At 39.2% G+C, this 19,789-nt stretch overlaps 1 protein-coding gene across 1 annotated transcript in view; it reads left to right on the top strand.

Moving 5' to 3' along the window:
- KCNH8 (potassium voltage-gated channel subfamily H member 8) overlaps positions 1–6,023 on the top strand; it is a 534,349-nt gene extending 528,326 nt beyond the window's left edge. Inside the window, 1 exon segment of the mRNA XM_073568115.1 lies at positions 4,866–6,023. Within this exon segment, the coding sequence (XP_073424216.1) occupies positions 4,866–5,591 (726 nt within the window). The 3' untranslated portion in view covers positions 5,592–6,023.
- Positions 6,024–19,789: the final 13,766 nt, after the last annotated feature.

Genomic DNA, 19,789 nt, shown 5'->3' on the forward strand with positions numbered 1-19,789 from the left:
GTTGGTGGAATAAACAGAAGAAACAGTCATTCTGGATTTTTTCTTAAAACGCTGCTCACTGCGTTTGTATTAAACTTTAAAATGTCACACATACATATCAAAAGCATAAGAGGGTCAATCACATATGATAAAATGAGCAATAATGTCATCATAAAAAGTCTCAAAAACTATCAAATTCAAACAAACTAAAAAGAGATTAAAAAAAGGAAGTGCTGCTGGTGTAAAATAGCTAGCTGTGAGCAATTACTGTAGAATCTGTAGATGCATCATGCACGCTTTTATGAGTGAAAGCGAGCAGCTCCTAGATTATTATTATACAATTTTATAGCGCCATTTATTCCATGGCGCTTTACATGTGAAAAAAGGCAAATATGAACAAGTACAATAAACATGAGCGATACAAGACACACATAAGTACAGGAGGTGAGAGGTCCCTGCCCGCAAGGGCTCACAGTCTACAAGGGATGAGGATACACTAAGAGAGGGTAGAGCTGGTCATGTGGTGGTTCAGTAGGCTGAGGATCACTGCAGGTTATAGGCTTGTCGGAAGAGGTGGGTCTTCAGGTTCTTTTTGAAGGTTTCCATGGTAGGCGAGTGTCTGATGTGTTGAGGTAGAGAATTCCAGAGTATGGGGGAAGCACGGGAGAAGTCTTGTATGCGGTTGTGGGAGGAAGAGATAAGAGGAGAGTAGAGAAGGAGATCTTGAGATGATCTAAGGTTGCGTGTGGGTAAGTAGCAGGAGACCATGTCACAGATGTAGGAAGGAGACAGGTTGTGGATGGTTTTGTATGTGATAGTTAGGGTTTTGAACTGGATTCCCTGGATGATAGGAAGCGAATGAAGGGCTCGGCATAGGGGAGAGGCTGGGGAATAATGGGAAGACAGGTGGATTTGTCGGGCAGCAGAATGTAGGATGGATTGGAGTGGTGCCAGAGTGCTAGAGGGGAGGCCAGAGAGTAGGAGGTTGCAGTAGTCGAGGTAGGAGATGATAAGGGCATGCACTAGTGTTTTTGTGGTGTCATAGTCAAGGAATGCACGGATCCGAGAAATGTTTTTGAGTTTGAGATGGCAGGAGGAGGCTAGGGTTTGGATATGTGGCTTGAAAGATAGGGCAGTGTCGATCACCCCGAGGCACCGAGCATGCAGGACTGGGGAGAGTGAGCAGCCATTGACATTGATGGATTAGTTTGGTGGAGGGGTGGAATAAGATGGGGGAAAGATTATGAATTCTGTTTTGTCCATGTTCAGTTTTAGAAAGCGAGCAGAGAAGAAAGCTGAAATAGTGGACAGACATTGTAGGATTTTGGTCAGTAAGGAGGTGAGGTCAGGTCCAGATAGGTAGCTCTGCGTGTCGTTGGCATAGAGATGATACTGGAGACCGTGGGATTCTATGAGCTGTCCCAGGCTGAAGGTATAGATGGAGAAGAGTAGGGGTCCTAGAACTGAGCCTTGAAGAACACCAACAGAGAGGGGGGCGAGGTGAGGAGGTGGTGTGGGAGAGGGACACACTAAATGTTCGGTTTGTTAAATATGATGAGATCCAGGATAGGGCCAAGCCTGTGATGCCCAGAGATGAGAGAATCTGGTCCACAGTGTCGAAGGCAGAAGACAGGTCCAGGAGAAGGAGGACAGAGTAGTGTTGCTTGCTCTTGGTGATTAGTAGGTAATTGTTGACTTTAGTTAGGGCAGTTTCAGTTGAGTGATGCAGCCGGAAGCCTGATTGTAAGCAGTCAAAGTGGGAGCAGGAGAAGAGGTGGAAGGACAGTTCAAGATGGACATGCTGTTCCAGTAGTTTTGAGGCATATGGTAGGAGAGATATCGGGCGATAGCTAGACACAGAGGATGGGTCAAGGGAGGTCTTTTTGAGGATGGGTGTGATCGAGGCATGTTTGAAGGATGAGGGAAGCACACCATTTGTAAGTGAGAGGTTGAAGAGGTGTTTTAGAGTAGGGATGAGGACTGTGGCAAGGTTAGGGATGAGGTGTGATGGGTGCGAGTCAAGCATGCAAGTGGTGAGGTGTGATCTTGAAAGGAGGGTGGAGAGCTGATCTTCCATCATGGTGGAGAAGATGGAAGCTCCTAGAAGGAATAAAGTTCATTTTCTCCCAGTAATAGCACTTTCAGCAAGACAGCATTGTAATGCTATTAACCTGCAGATTAACCCTATATCTGCATGCAAATAGCACTTAGGGCAGGACAAATACCCTGTAATTAGAAGGAATAACTCTACCAAGCATAATCACCAGTAGTGCTTTCACAATATCCTTGTGTTTACACTATTGATCTCAGGAAAAAGTCGAACAACATTCTGGTTATTTACTCATGTTTGTCAAAGTTTGTAGATTAGGACTAGATGCAGTTTATACAGATCACTTTAGTTATAGATAACACGGTTATACTGTTAACTCTACTAAAGTCCTGCTGTACATTACTTACAATATAGTGGATGCACAGAAAAATAAGCTGTTCTGCAAACTGATCGCAAAGGATTTAAGATAAAAATAGCCATGTAATCATATTATTAGAAAAATCAGTGTCACAATGTTAATGCCTGTAAAAATGGTCTTACATGTCCTCATTTTCATCCTACAGTCAAATGTGCATCAGAAATCAGATAACTTACCCTTTGTATTATTCAGACTAATTGGTGGTAGTTGTAACTTTGAATGTCAGTAAATAATGTACCTGTCACATTACCTTGGAGTCTGATAGCTGAGTTTACGTTTGTAATGAGGATATGCTGTCATTACAATGCAACATCATTCTTTACAAATTGCTCTATTTCTATTGGAGTAGTAGTAGCAACAAAGGAACCCAATACATAAACATACTGTATAGATAGAAGATAGATGTATAGATAGCTTTGTTATTTTGTATTTATAAATTGATTTTAAGATGAGTCATGAACACTTGTATCCACTTATTTTTATCTCCATCTATTATTTTACAGTATGATGAAGGTCTAAAGTAGAATGAAATGTTAGTTTTCTGGATTGCATCACTAAAGCTTGTCCTCCTCATCTCCACAAGAAGGACTTGATCTTTCTCTCTTGCACATAGAGTATTGTTAAACTTGGGAGAACTTGCGTAACAAATTGAAGGCTGCTTTCACTCATGACATCTTGTGAAAATTAAAGAGTAACTTAGGTTATAAGCGATTTTTTTTATATTTTTTAGGCTTGTAGATTGGTGGGATCTCGTTTTGAGATCTCTAAAGATTGCTCAAAACACGGATGAGAAATGTGCAGTTTAAGAGGCTGGAACGAACAGCTCCTGCCTGAGTGTGAGCGCATAGAGAGGTGTATGGATCCAACAGAGGCGTATGGATCCAAGTTGCACACTCCTCAGGCACATTTTCATTTTTCAGGCATCTTTTGGGTTACCAGTGGGGGAGTCTCAGGATCCAGATCCCTGACTGATTTACAGGTATTTAAAAAGCCTACAAAATATAAAGAAAACCACGTATACATTTATTTACTCTTTTAAAAAATGACTTCCATTAAATAATTTTTAATGAACATAAAATACTCCCTCAGGAGAAATTGGGCACAAAATTGTAGAGTGCCTTTTCTCCTGTTACTGCTTGTAAAAATTGAAAATGTGAGCTTAAAACATCCTGTTACTGGCAAAAAAAATATATATTTTTTCATTTTACTTTGCATTAAATCCTGAGAAGCACCTGAAGGGTTGGTAAACTTCCTGAATTTGGTTTTGAATACTTCAAAGGGTGCATTTTGAAAAATCTGGTAATTTGTCAGGGATAGGGGAGATTATAATTAGAAATGAGCGAACCCGATCTTAAAAGTTCGTACTGGACAATTGGCATCCAATACTAAACGCCGAAAATGGACTTCTCCAGGAAGCATTAAGTATAAAAGATGTAAATATTAAAAGTTTAAAGATTGCTAATTTATCAAAATGTTTGCATATTTCAGATAATTCCATAAATAAAGGAAAAGCATATCAATGTAAATGTATCACTAAAGTACAGTGGTACACATAAAAACACTGGCATTGGATGTAACATTCTAAGGTTAATACTAAACAAAGTGACAAAGCCTCATTTTCAAATGGGGAAAGTTAAAAGTGTCTGCAAGGGGAATGAGTTAAACGTCAATGTAATTTGCTGACTAGTCATATTGTGTATTATGGCATGGCAAACAGTGGAATTTACATTGTGCTATGTATCTTTAAATGGAATCTGTCAGCAGAATTTCACCTCCTGCCACCCATATTATTTACAGTTTATTTGCATCTAGCTCTTTCAAAACAAGTTCAGCAATACGTTTTCATGGCCATTCAGTTCCTCCCCTACTGAGAAATCAGAATTTGAATTGATAAGTAAATGAAAATATAATTCTGAAACCTTTGTCTCTCCATCTTTTTTGCCCACCAAGCATCACCTCTTCCTGCTTGACTCATAGCCTATATGATTTGTGACTTCAGACAATGTAGCCATCATTCAAGCAGTAGGAGTTGGTGTTGGGCAGGAAATGAATCTGGAGTGACAGAAGCTTCAGATCTACAGCCTCATTTGCATATCTATTTAAATACTGGTTTCTCAGTAATAGAGGAACAGACTAGCCAGGTAAAAGTAATACTGAACTTGTCTTTGAAAGAGCTACATGAGCATATAATTTTTTTTATTGTGAAGTCGATTCCGATTGAGCAGTTTTTCCTAATATTTTCATGGAAAGGTTATGGGGTCCTTCTTGACATAATGACTTAGGAATAGCAATAAGTAAAGGATGTATATATACTAAGATATAATCATACTTTCAGGCTATAAGAAATAATGGTATTTACTGCAAAATGTACTTATTTTATTTCCATATCATTTTGTGTAATGTTTTGTTCTTTTCTAGGTAAGTACATTAACCCTTGAAGTTTCTCAGTTGAGCAAAGATATGAAGATTGTCATGAATATTTTAGAAAACCTCCTAGCAGTTCAACGACCTGTTGGATACTATTCAACATATGGCACAGTGCTGGAAGCAATGGGAACTACAATAGGTTCCCCAATGGATCAGATGCAGACTCGTATGACATGGACGACAAGTCAACAGTGCATGCAAACACAAGATGAAACTTTGATTGGAACCCCAACACAACTATGCCAAGGTACAGTTGTATCTGACCTATGGAATTTGGATTCTGCAAGTGTAGGAAGCAGCCCCCAAAGAAATGTCTCAAACATAGACAATACATTAGAAGGCGAATATTATTATACTTCAAGCCTTGGATATTCTCCTTCACATTATCAAATAATTCAGGCAGAGCATTTGCCATATTTAAAGTGCACCTCGCCTCCTTCTGATACGACATTAACTCCTTTGCAGTCTATATCTGCAACTCTTTCTCCATCTGTTTGTTCGTCTTCTGACACTTCTCTGCAGCTGGTGCTGCCCAGTAGATCTGAAGAAGGATTCAGCCAAGGAGCAATTAGTTCACTAAGCCTTGAAAACTTGCCAGGTTCTTGGGATGTAGAAGGGACAACTGTAATGTCACAAGGACAGTCTACGGAGGATTACCCAAGTGACGTTGTTACAAGTACGATAGAGTATAAAGATGACAAAGCCATAAATGTATAGTGATAACTAATAATCAACGTATAACAGAAGCATCAAAGTGGTAATAATTTATGCATGAGACTGCAAAGAAATATTTTGAAAAATGTTTGAGAATTTATTAAAAAAAATAAGCACAGTGGCTCACCATATGTATCTACGATTGTGGTGGGTGTGTTTTGTTACTTATGTAAGCTGTGGGTCTATAAGCCAGACTTTTGTTAAAGACCGAAGAACCTAAGGGTCAAAACAGCTGGGAATCATATACAAAAGAACACATGACCACAAATGTCATAGGGAGTTATTGTATCACAAAGCAAACGCTCTTTCCTGAGTGCCTGACTGTCATTTGCAAACAATAGCACTGTCAATGCTTGCTTCAGGTAACCATGACTCCTGCTGTCTATTTGTCAGTTCAGAGACGACATAGGGACAATTTTCGCTGCATGTCATCTCCTAGACAATCAACCAAATAGAATTGGTAGATGGTGTTAGTTGTTGCACGATAGTTGTCATTTTAATGAAACCTCTTAATTTATTTATCAGAAAAAAAATGCTATTTTTATATTCTTGGTATGAAATATGTATTTAAAGTATTTAAACTATTTATAACTAAATGTCTTTTTTGGTAAAAGCTTGCAGTTTTCAAGAGAAATGCACAATTCTTATGCATATTGAATTAATTTATTATTCTGAAAAAAATGTACATAGCTAATATATTATCCCATTTTGCATGTAAGGTGAATGAATGTATGCAAATGATACTTTACTAACTATATATATATATATATATATATATATATATATATATATATATAAAACATGCCAAGCTACTCTGATCCAGATATTATAACACAGAGGTAAAAGGTGTTTCATTGATAAAATGAAAATTTTAACCATATTTGACCATATTGAAAAAATTTTAAAATTCTTTGTTTTTATTTAATCCTTAAATTTTTAGGTTTTAGATGGTAATTTATGGTGAGAATGGGAAAAAAAGGAAAAAGTAAGAAATACTATAATTGTAAGGCTCTGGTCATATTTGCATTATATACCCATTAGTAACCTGATGGACCTCATCCATATTTCTCCAGAATAACAATCGTAGCTCCATTAGGGATAAGAGCAATGATGCTATTGTGAGCAGAGCCTCAGTGTATAAACTTGATAAAACACTACAAGCTTCATTCACCAAAAGATATATATACCCTATATCATAAAAACATGATTTTGCTTGCAGCTTATTTATTTCCATATGTGTCTAGCTTATATTTCATGTCATCTCTATTTTGGTTGATTTACGGTAGCTTCTAGAAAGCCTTGTCACCAGGCTGTGCAGTGTTACCTTTTTGTTTTGTTTTTTTTTATTTTGCTTTAACAGACTAAAGAAAGAAAATAACATTTTTAACCAAAGATTAATTAAGTTCAGTGTCTGAATTTTGTGAAATAAATGTATTTCAACATTTTAGCTGTGGATTAGCTTTAGTTTTTGGTCTTGAAAAACAAATAGTGCAAGTATGGAATTTCCCTGCTTCCTGTGTTCTGTGTTCTGTGCAAATGCATCTTGCTGTATAGAGGGGGAAATGAGTTACAAAAAATAAGTATTTTAGCAAAGGTGGATCTTTGTAATATTCAAGCAGAATTCAATTCCACTCTAATATATTTACTTGTCTCCAATGATGACTAAAACCAATAATTTACTTTAATGAGAGTGCCATTGTGACTGTGTGTATGCTCTGTCGCCATTTGCCACTGGTGTTTAGGCTTAAAACCCATTCAATAAGCAATAAATAGCTAAAAAGTCCAATCTATCCATATATATACCCAGAGTATAGAGATTTCAAAGTTTTAGGCCAATAATTGCTTATATCTATATAGATAATTACAATATCTAAGGGCACTTCTATATAACCATCAACCATTTAACTTGCTAAATAAATAATTGGATGCAGGTGGGAAAATACCTTTATTAATGATAGTAAAACTCCTATCCTACGGATCCATTTCTCATGGATGAAAGAATCGTAGTTTCTCTATTTTCTCCGTGTGAGTGCGTGGAAATTGAACTGATCGTCAATGTTATCCGAATGCACCCTAACGATTTCCAAGCACACATTGACTTGAATAGGTGAGACATCTGATTTGGGCTGCAAATCGCAGCATTCGGCAATTTTTTTATCATGCCAAATCAGCATGAGAAAAAAAACACTGATCAGCACTGATCAATCTAATAACAATGGTCCGAGTGCTATCCGATAATGCATCAAATAGCACTCGTCCGATGTATACGCCCATGTGAGCAAGACCTAATAGTGACCCCCTTAATACAAAACAATAATTCCTCCAATTAGAGGAATTCCCACCTTGGACAGTTATGGCATATCCCCAGGATATGTCTTAAAGGGAACCTGTCATCCCCCAGGGCGTTTTTAAGTAAAAGAGCCACCTTCAGCAGCACTAAGGCTGCATTCTGTGAAGGTGGCTCTCCTGTTTCTGACCCCTAGTAATGCTGAAATATCGACTTTTATAAATAGCTCCTCATACCTGTAATGTGTCCCATAGGTATGGTGTGTCCCCCTGTATCAGCCATCTGCCAGCCATCCATTATGCGTCTGTCCTGTGTCTGGGCACCGCCTCCTCCTGTGTAGTATGCCTGTGCTGTGACAACTCTAGCTGCAGCTTCCCCCACTCCCCTCCTACTCTTTCTTTTTCCTCTCTGGGCACACAAGCAGGTCACTGGCAGGTCAGCTCATCAGACGCTGCCTGCTGAGGGAGGAAAAAGAAAGAGGAGGAGGGGGATGGGGAAGCTGCAGCTAGCATTGTCACAACACAGGCATACTACACAGGAGGAGGCGGTGCCCAGACACAACAGGGGCATGATGGACGGCTGGCAGACGGCTGATACAGGGGGACACATCATACCTATGGGATGCATTACAGGTATGAGGACCTATTTATAAAAGTCAATATTTCTGTGTTACTAGGGGTCAGAAACAGAAGAGCCACCTTCAAAGAATGCAGCCTTAGTGCTGCTGAAGGTGGCTCTTTTACTTAAAAACGCCCGGGGGGGTGACAGGTTTCCTTTAAAGGTCTGATAATTGTGAATCCTATTTCTGGCACCCCATTGATGTAGAGAACAGGGGTTCTGTAACCTGCTTGATGAGACAGCCTCCAAATGCTGCATCCAGATTGAAAATCGTAGAGATTGTGGCATAGATGTGTGCCTTTCTCCATTCACTTCAATGTGAGTTACAGAATAAGCCAGCTACAGAAAATTCTTCTTGCCTATTTGTATAGGTACCATGAACAGCCAAGAAGGTCGTCGAATTAACTCTATGATCTCTTCAACTTTGCTTACACCTCTCTCTGTGGTATCACTGCCATTTCCTAGCAATTTATCTTTAATATAGAGCCTATTTTATAGTATATTCAGACACTATTTATGCTATTTGTTGTACTTTTTATGCAAATCACTATGTTTCCTTATCACGTTGCTAACACGGAACTGTGTGAAATGACCCATAGAACCAAATAATGCGATAGCGTTTTTATTTTAGGCTTTTAGTATCTTGTTTTTGTATAAATACTATAAGATTATATGACATTTCATTTTTGTTAGAAATTGGCACATGTGTAATGAAGAAAAGTGAAAAATATTTTAATAGCACAGAATAAAAACAGTAAACTCATGGTATTGTGACAACTTGGTAAATGTAGAAAGGCAGTATCAATGGTTTAATACAGAACATTTTTTCCACTTTTATTTTTCTAAATATTCATGTTAAATGGGGCAGAATGTGCAAGTTTTATATCTGTATTCTTTTTAATAATCTTTTGCAGCCTTAAAGGTCAATAGCATACTGCAATAATAAATGCTGTAGGAAGTTCCCTGACTGCAGACTTCTGTAATGACTTTTTTAACATGAAATCTATTTGTTCACTATTTATGAACATGTAATGTTTATATGAATTCAAGAAAAATCAATGTTTGTCTTCCTGTACGTGGTTTGTACACTTTAAAGGTACTGTCACACTTAGCGATGTACCAGCGATCCTGACCAGCGATATGACACTGTCAGGATCGCTGGTACATCGCTAAGTGGTCGTTAGTGAGCTGCAACACAGGCAGATCTCACCAGCGACATTGCTGGGGTCGGGGGTCGCTACTTACCTGTCACACCAGGCGATCCTGACGTCCTCCCGCCCGCGTCCACGCTTGTCTCTCCACAGGAAGCGCCGCAGGAAGCTGACGACGAGAAACAGTCCAGGACGTTCTCGCGCGATCAGCGATAACCAGCGGGGGGAGCGGGTTGTAGGTAAGTATCAGACACAGCGATGTCGCTAGCAATATCACTATAGCGTCACAAGTTATAGCGATATTGCTAGCGATATCTCTTAGTGTGACAGTACCTTTAGACAATTTACATAGGTCGTTTTCTTTCAATGCAGCTTGTAAAATGACGAATACAAATTGTAAATGACACGTGGCACAATTATTAAATTATTAATTGCTAAATATGTCAGATTTTTTTATTAAATCAAATATTGAAGGTTAAAATGTGATAATTGTTGTGCTTCCATGCCTGAGGATTTGTCTATATACAGAATATAAAAAATAAAATAAAGGACTTCAAAGGAATATTCCAAGTAAAACTGAGATATTGGCTCACATTATTTAATTATTTGGCTTCAATTTTTGGCATAAACAGAGACTACAAAAATTATAGTTATACCCGTTTTTTTTTATAACTGTAACATGCTCTCCAAAGATTAAAAACATGTGTATGGTGTACCAGGGGAGGGTGTGATCAATGGCTTTTAGGCTATGTTCTCACAACTGAATTTAAACTTTTTTTTTTACAGCAGCAGCTATTAATAATTTACAAGACCAATTACAGTTTCCTATGTTACCAAACTGCAATATATTCATAAAAAATATTGCTCTATGGTTTCAAATCCAATTTTTTTATTTTTGCATGCCTATAGAGTTAAATGGGCAAGTCTCATCTGATTTACGGAAGAAGCAAATGCATGCTGTGATTTTATTACAAGCATATGTAGTCAGTGAGAAAACAAAATCGCTCAACTGCACTGCTCATTGAATAACATTTATCATATTGCTGTCCGGTCTGTGTGTGGTCTGTTTTTTTACGGACATCATTCAAACCGAAAGTACAGTTGGATGTAACAGTTCTGGGACCTCTGGTCAAAATTACTGTTATTGTGAACAGTTAAGCAAGTTGAAGATAATATGATCTCTAAAAGGCCTAAAGTTAAAGAAGACATATTTCCTTTGTATTTTAGGCAAAATATATACTTCTCCAAAAAAGAAAGGGTACATTTGCAACAAGCTATTTGTGTTCCCTTTATTTTTTTGAGCAGTATATATATCGTCATCTTCTACATTTTAAAAATTACAAAAAGGAAACTGGGCTGATGCAAAAGTTTGGGCACCATGCATGCTTAGAATCTAGCAGCACCCCCTTTTGAAAGTATCACAGCTTGTAAACACTTCTTGTAGCCAGACAAGATTCTTTCAAGTCTTGTTTGAGGGATTTTCATCCATTCTTCCTTGGAAAATTCTTCCAGTTCTGCAAGATTCCTGGGTCATCTTACATGCACTGTTATTATGAGGTCTAGCCACAGATTTTCAATGATGTTCAGATCAGTGGTCTGTGAGGGCCATTGTAAAACCTTACGCTTGCACCTTTTGAGGTAGTCTATTGTGGATTTTGATGTGTGTTTAGGATCATTGTCCATTTGTGGAAGCCACCTTCTTTACAACTTCAGCTGTTTTACAGATGTTGTTATGTTTGGATCAAGAATTTGTTGATATTTCATTGAATCCATTCTTCCCTCTACCCATAAAATGTTCCCTGTGCCATTGGCTGAAACCCAACCCCAAAGCACGATTGATCCACCCCATGGAGATGGACATAAGACTTGGTGAGATGTTCTTTTCCTGAAATTCTATGGCCTTTTTTCTCCAAGCCTTGATCATTGTGGACAAAGAGTTCTACTTTAACCTCATCGGTCCACACGACTTGTTTCCAAAATGAATCAGGATTGTTTAGATGTTCTTTTGCATACTTCTGAAGCTGAATTTTATGGTGAAGACACATGAGAGGTTTTTTTCTGATGACTCTTCCATGAAGGACACATTTATGCAGGTATCTTTGAACAGTAGAACAATGTACCACAATTTCAGAGTCTGCTAAATATTTATGAAAATCTTTTGCAGTCAAGCGGAGGTTCTGATTTGCCTCTTTAGCAATCCTATGAGCAGCTCTCACTGAAATATTCCAAGGTCTTCCAGACCTTATCTTGACCTCCACTGTTCCTGTTAACTGTCATTTCTTAATTACATTTCAAACTGAGGAAAGAGCACCTTGAAAATGCTTTGCTATCTTCCTATAGCCTTCTCCTGCTTAGTGAGTCTCCATCATATTCATTTTCAGAGTGCTAGACAGCTGCTTAGAAAAACCCATGGCTGCTGTTTTTTGGCACAAGGTTAAAGGAGGCTTATTTTTTTTGTAAAGCTGGGACATTTTCATCACCTGACCTTTCATAAGGATGATAGTGAACAAGCAATAACTCTAATAAGAAAATTAAGATCTGAATCCTTAGTTGCAAGTTTTCAAAGGGTGCCTAAACTTTGCGTCTGAGAATTTTCCTTTCTGTAATTTGTAAAATGTAAAAAATGTCAATATATATATATATATATATATATATATATATATATATATATATACTGTATATTTGTCTAAAATACAAATAAAATGTGCAATCTTTAACTTTGGGCCTTTTAGAGATCATGTCATCTTTAACTTTGTTAACTATTCACAATAACAGTCATTTTGACCAGGGGTGCACAAACTTTTACATGCCATTATATGGTTAAATCATACTCACAATAAGGATAGATGTAATTTTCTTATTTTGACAGTCTGAAATGCCAAATGTATTAAGAAGCTCACACCTTTTGATTAAATGCATGTAATGGTGCAGGAAACACTTCTCTTGCACACCTGCACACTTTGAGTATTGGGTGTTTTTTACCTCAGTATTTGTAAGCCAAAACCAGGAGTGGGTGATAAATACAGAATTGGTGACGTGTTTCTATTATACTTTTCCTATGATTGTTCCGCTCCTGGTTTTGGCTTACAAATACTGATATGAAATACTAACCAAATACAGAAGGTGTGAACTTCGCCTTAGGGTGTGGTTGCATGAGTTTATAAAAAATAAGTCCATTCTTATCCTTGAGATTGGGACAATTTTTTTTTCTCACTTGTCATCTGTGTCTATGGGCTGTTTGTATGCAATTTTTTTTACTCAGCAGCTATGAATCATGTCCAAGACCATTTACAGTTTCCCAGCTTGCAGAATTACAATGTGTCTGTAAAAAAAATCTGATGCTACACTTATGGTCCGTCCAATTTTTTCTCGCACCCACAAGATTTAGGAGTTATATCACAGCATACTACAATTTTTTTCTCTTGTCAAATATAGCTGAGAAAAAATACGTAGATCTGCACGGCCTCACTGAAAAACATTGGTCCCAGAGCAATACCTTTTTTTATCAGATTGCATTCATTCAATTTATACAGTCGTGTGAGTGAGCTCTAATAAATCAATCCCTTTGTGTTAGGCATAGCAAAAGGCCTTAAGTGTTACAGTGGTTCAAAAAACACTGAACAGAAAAGCCATGATAAGCCCCTAAGGGTTGTGTAAGTCAACTGTGTCAATTTTGCCTGGACTTTCCTTTGACAGAAATGCTGATGATGATGTTTAATAAATCTAATCATTAGCATTGAATATAACATGAAATATTCTAAAAATAAGCATATAATAATTGAAACATATATTTCTTGCTGTGAATGTTTGAAAATAAATAAAATTGTGCATGATGTATTTTATTACAGGAAATAGCAGTCCTTATATATTTGTTTTGGTTTTTCAAATAAAGAAAATTGTTAAAACCTCAGTTCATTGTGACTAATATTTATTTTACATTCTTAAAGGGACTCTGTCACCACTTTTTTGGCATATCATGTAAAAATATCATTCAATTTAGTGTCAGCTCTGCATTATATAAGTACTTTTTATACCCCTTGACTCCCCACCAATGATATATAAATACCGTTTTTATTCCTCCCGCGGTGTACGTAAATATGCTCGGTCCGGTCCGATGGGTGGGCTTTCCCCCCCTTCCTGGCTTGCTCTTCGCATTCCTTTTGGGTAATTCCTGCGTTCGCGTAGAGTGACTGTGCATGCTCATTCAAATGGTCCTTCGCGCATGCGCAATATGCTTTACCTAACTGTGGGCAAAGCCAAAAAACAGCAATTGCGTTCTATGGCCCAGAAGCATAGTTGTACACTTCCAGGCCATAGAAAGCCATGGCGCATGCACAATACTGTTTTTCGGCTTTGTCCACAGTTGGGCAAAGCATTCTGCGGACTCGCGAAGGACCATTTGAATGCGCACGTGCGGTAAATGTAATGGAAATGGACAATAAGCCCTGCCCATTGGACCGGACCAAGCATATCTACATACACCACCGGAAGAATAAAAATTATATTTATGGATCATTGGTGGGGAGTCAAGGGGTATAAAAAGTACTTGTATAATGCAGATCTGACACTAAATTGAATGATATTTTTACATGATATGCCAAAAAAGTGGTGACAGATTCCCTTGAACACCGTAATAGCAAAATACCACAAGATTCAATTTTGTGCAACAGAATGGTACGTTGTGCTAAAGTGGAATAGGGTTTTCAGTGGCACAGTATAAAATATTGTGTTATAAAAGGTTGTTTCATTTTCATGCACGGGATTAGAAATTTTACAAACGTGTTCCAAACCTTCATGTTTATCATTTTAATTAATTCAACATTATGAACTAATGCTGGCACAGTAAACATATATCCTTATACAGACATTATGGAAAGAATTTATTAAGAATGATGGGAATTCTTTAACCCCTTAATGACATATGCCGTACATGTATGGTGCACATCAATAGCAGGTGTATGGAGTGGGCACATGGGGTTAGCTTGCCTCATACCTGGCAGGTAATGGCTGTGTGTTACACCTAGAACCTGCCTCTAATAACCACAGGTGATGCAATTGTGAGTTGCTATGACAGGCAGGGGTTGTGCCTGTCATTATGAAGCTCCCTTGAAATCCAGCCTGTAGGATTGCTGAATATAGTACAAGTGACCAAAAGATCATATCTTTAAGTTCCCTAAGGTGACTAATAATTAGAGCGAAAAGTAAAAAAACAAGTTTCACAAAAGATGAAAAAATAAAAAAACATAACATTTTAAATAACTCCTTTTCCCCCATTAAAAATAAGGATATTTAAAAACTTAAATACACAAACAGTTGAAACCAGAAGTTTGCATACACTATATAAAAACACACATATGCATGTTTTCTCAATATCTGACATGAAATCAGAATAAACCTTTCCAGTTTTAGGTCAATTAGGATTGCTATAATTATTAATATTTGACAAATGCCAGAAAGATGAGAGAGAGAGAATGTTTTAAGGCATTTTTATTACTTACTGCAAATTCAAAAGTTTACATACATTTTATTAGTATTTGGTACCTTAAACTGAATGATTTGGGTCAAACATTTGGGATATCCTTCCACAAGCTTCTCACAATACTTGGTTGGAATTTGGGCCCATTTCTCCTGACAAAAGATGTGTAACTGATCCAGGCTTGTAGGTCACCTTGCTCGCACCTGACTTTTCAGCTTTTCCCATAAATTTTCAATAGGATTCAGATGAGGGCTTTGTGATGGCCACGCCACAACATTGACTCTGTTATCCTTATGCCACTTTGCTACCATTTTAGCAGTGTGCTTCAGGTCATTGTCCATTTGGAAGACCCATTTCTTCCCAAGCTTTAACTTCCTGGCTGATGTCTTGAGATGTTGCTTCAGTTTTGCCACACAATATTCTTTTCTCATGATGCCATCTATTTTGCGAAGTGCACGCATCTCTCCTGCAGCAAAACAAACCCACAACATAATGCTGCCACCTCCGTGTTTCACAGTTGGGATGGTGTTCTTAGGCTTCCAAGCTTCTCTCTTTTTCCTCCAATAGTAACAAGTGTCATTATGCCCAAAAAGTTCAATTTTAATTTTATCAGACCATAGGACAGGTCTCCAAAAATTAAGGTCTTTGTTCCTGTGTGCTTTTGCAACCATTAATCTGGCTTTTTTGTGTTTCTTTTGGAGTAATGGCTTCTTCCTGACATAGTGGCCTTTTGGCCCATGTTGATACAGTACTCGTTTCACTGTGAATACTGACACAATCTTACCAACTTCCACCATCATCTTCACAAGGTCTTTTGCTTTTGTCCTTGGGTTGATATGCATCTGTCAGATCAAAGCACGTTCATCTCTGGGACACAGAACCTGTTTCCTTCCTGAGCGGTATGATGGCTGGACATTCCCATCTCGATTGTGCTTGCATATAATTGTTTGTACAGATGAACAAAGCACCTTCAGGTCTCTTGAAATTGTACCCAAGGATGGGACAGACTTGTGCAAGTCCACAATTCTCTTCCTGATACCTTGGCTGATTTCTTGAGACTTTCCCATGATGCTACACAAAGAAGCAGCATGGTTCAGGTGTGCATTAAAATACATCCAAAGGTGTGTCTATAATTTACTGAGATATTGCCAAAAAAAACTATCATGCCATCATCATATGGGCAGTTCAAAATTGTTTAAAGGCATAGTAATCTAAGTGTATGTAAAATGTTTACTTTGCAATAAGCAATAAAAATGCCTTTAAGCATTCTCTCTCATTATTCTGTCATTTGGCAAATATTAATAATTATGGTAATCCTAATTGACCTAAAAGGTTTATTCTGATTTAATCTCAAATATTGAGAAAAACATGCTTATGTGTCTTTTTATCGTATATACACGAGTATAAGCCGACTCGAGTATAAGCTGAGGTACCTAATTTTACCTAAAAAACGGGAAAACTTATTGATTTGAGTATAAGCAGAGGGGGAAGATGCAGCAGCTTCTGGGTCCGCGAGTCTCCCCTCTCCCTGTCAGTCCATGAGTCTCCCATAGGGGTGTTTCTTACCCACTTCTTCACAGCAGCACCATCCTGGAGCAGCAATAGCAGTCATTTAGGCAAGCGGTCTGTCTCCCATCTCCCCCAGTCCATCTCTCTTCCCCTGGGGTGTTTCTTATGCCCTCCTTCACAGCAGCAGTGGCAGCAGAGCAGTGCAATTCTGGTATGTATTGAGTCCCAGAGGAGCAAGCGGTATGGTAGGTGGAGATTGCAGGCAGCCTGAGTCCTGGAAGTAGCGGCGTGCTAGTAACTTATGGAGCAAGTGGTAGCTGTACAGCTGGTGGAGGCTGCAGGTGGCCTGTATTTTCAGTGCCGCATGCTTCACTTCCAGTGACGTCATGAATATTCACAAGCCATAATGAACGGGACTGGAAGTGAAGTGTGCACAGTGAAAATACAGGCCGCCCGCAACCTCCACCTGCCGTATAGCTACTGCTTGCTCCATAAGTTACCAGCATGCTGCTACCTACCTCATCACATGCCAGGATTTCGCTGCTGTGAAGGAAGGGGTAAGTAACACCCTCGGGGAAGAGAAATGGACTGGGGGAGAGGGAAGACCGGTGGGGTGACTCGAGTATAAGCCGAGAGGGGCACTTTCTGTCTAAAAAAATGGACTGAAAATCTTGGCTTATACTCGAGTATATACGGTATATAGTGTATGTAAACTTCTGGCTTCAACTGAATGTGGTATCGCTGCAACCTGAAAAGTCCTATCTATGAAAATATAAAAGTGACTTATCAGTGACACCTAAAACAGAGAAAAATCAAAACGTCAAATTTGTGGTTTTTTGGTATTCACAATACTGCAAAAAATCCTGTCAGCAGGGCAAAACACCTGCGGTCTCAGGGGTCGCAGCTGCAATGGGGCCCCTGAGCGCTTAGGGGCCCGGGCCCCAGGGCCACCAGTCAGGGCACTTATGCCCTGACTGGCGTATGGAGCCTGATGAGCAGAGGAGGCCTGCATCAGGCCCCATCGGCTGGGCAGGCTGGGCCAGAGGGGGGTTAGAGATGCACCATGTCAGTGCTGACTCCCCCAGCCACCGCATTGAACTATACCGGCGTCTATGACACCAGCACAGTTCAAAGCAATGATGGAGGAGAGAGCGTCAGCTGATGCTCTCTCTCCCATCATTCCCCGCTCTGCCTCTGACACACAGCGGGTGCGCGATGACATCATCGTGCACTCACTGTGTATCAGGCAGAGCAGGAGACAGGAGCAGCCAGCAGCGCAGGCACAAGGAGAAGGTGAGGAGAGTATTTTTTATGCAACAGTACAGCCAGTACTGTGGGGCCATTCTCAGGGGGGAGGAGAGGGGGGCTGTATACTATGGTACTGTATACCGTGGTGCTGTATACCATGAGGGGTGCTGTGCTGTATACCATGTGGGGCTGTATACCATGCGGTGCTGTATACCATGGGGTGTGTTGTGCTTTATACCATGCAGTGCAATCATATAATCCCTTTAAAAATATGAAACTTTAATAAATTGAGGTAAAAAACACCCCCCTAGTGCAATAACACAATTAACAAACTCTATACAATAATAATCTACGATAGCCCGACACTAGCCTGCTATCTCTTCCTGACAGTGGAGGTTGGCACCCTAAAAGATACAATTTGGAGCCCCCACTCCGCGGCAGCTGTCCCAGACTCGCCCTAAATGACCCTTATAAACTACAGGTGGGAAAACAAAAAGCAAATAAAACAGATGAAAGATAGTGCTTAATATAGCACACAGGCTATTAAAGTACAATATATAAAAGACAGGATATTACATGTAAACATAGAGAAACCTCTTGTATAGCCAATAGATAGTAGCAAGTCTTGTTCTTTTGGGTATTAATAGACCACAGAAAATATAGATTCCATAAGCTACCAGTAGAGATGAACAACTTTGCCTTTTTTCGGGTCGAGTCGGGTTTCATGAAACACGACTTTCGCAAAAGTAAGGTCGAACGCAATTGGCCGATTATCGTGAAAAGTCGAAGGCCGACTGAAACATGAAACCCAATGCAAGTCAATGGGGAAGAAAAGTTGGCAGTGAGTGGAGGACAGGAAACACACCTACAATGCCCATTTTAATGCCAAAAACATCAATTCTTTTTACTTAAGCTTTTCAACCTTAATTTACTTTATAATAATAGTTAGGCATTGAAAACTGGGGGTTATTTGGCTAAAGTTGTGGGGGGGTAGAGCTGGCTCCAGATTTTTGTGGGCCCAGGGCCAAAGAGTGTCACTGGGCTCCTTTAACACATGCCACAATTCATGATCCTCTGATACGGCAGAGAAATAGCGGTATAGTGCAATGAAAAATACTTCACTTCTTACATCACATGACTGATATCCATTTTAAATTCTCCAATAGCTCCAAAAACAGACAGTATATTACTCCATACAGTATTATGGCCACCACAAAGTGCGCCATACAGAGTTTTGAGGCCCATATATTTCTCCATACAGAATCATTGGTCCCATATAATGTTCGATACAGTATATGATGAGCTCCACATAATGCTACAGTATATATTGGTCCCCATGGATGAAGCTCCACTGTCTTATGGGCCAAAATAATGCTCCATATATATAATGGGCCCCATTTCTAATGCTCCAGTGTATAATGGGCCCTGTAAATGCTGCTCCAGTGTCTCATATCCCCATTTGGAAAGCTCCAGCATATGATGGGCCTCAAGGATGATGCTCTAGTGTACGATTGGTCCAAATAATGCTCCATATATAATCTGCCCCATTTACAATGCTCCAGTATATGATGGGCCCCATGGATGATGACCAGTGTCTTATGAACCCAAATAATGCTCCATATATAATGGGCCCCATTTCAAATGCTCCAGTGTATAATGGGCCCTCTAAATGCTGCTCCAGTGTCTGATGTCCATCTTTGGAATGCTCCAGTGTATGGTGGGCCCCATATATCATTCTCCAGAGTATAGTGCTCCCCAAAAATTGCTACCAACCTTTAAAACAATTAAATAAGTCTCCTCACTAGGTAATCCCTGTACTCTGGACTCCTCCTCGTCCCCATCTTCCATCTCTCTGCACTTGGACTGCTTAGGCAGAGGACGTACAGACGTGATGCCATCGCGCTCTCTGGCC

This window comes from Dendrobates tinctorius, unplaced genomic scaffold (genome assembly GCF_039654945.1).
Source record: "Dendrobates tinctorius isolate UK_male_01 unplaced genomic scaffold, ASM3965494v1 ptg000005l, whole genome shotgun sequence".
NCBI lineage: Eukaryota > Metazoa > Chordata > Amphibia > Anura > Dendrobatidae > Dendrobates > Dendrobates tinctorius.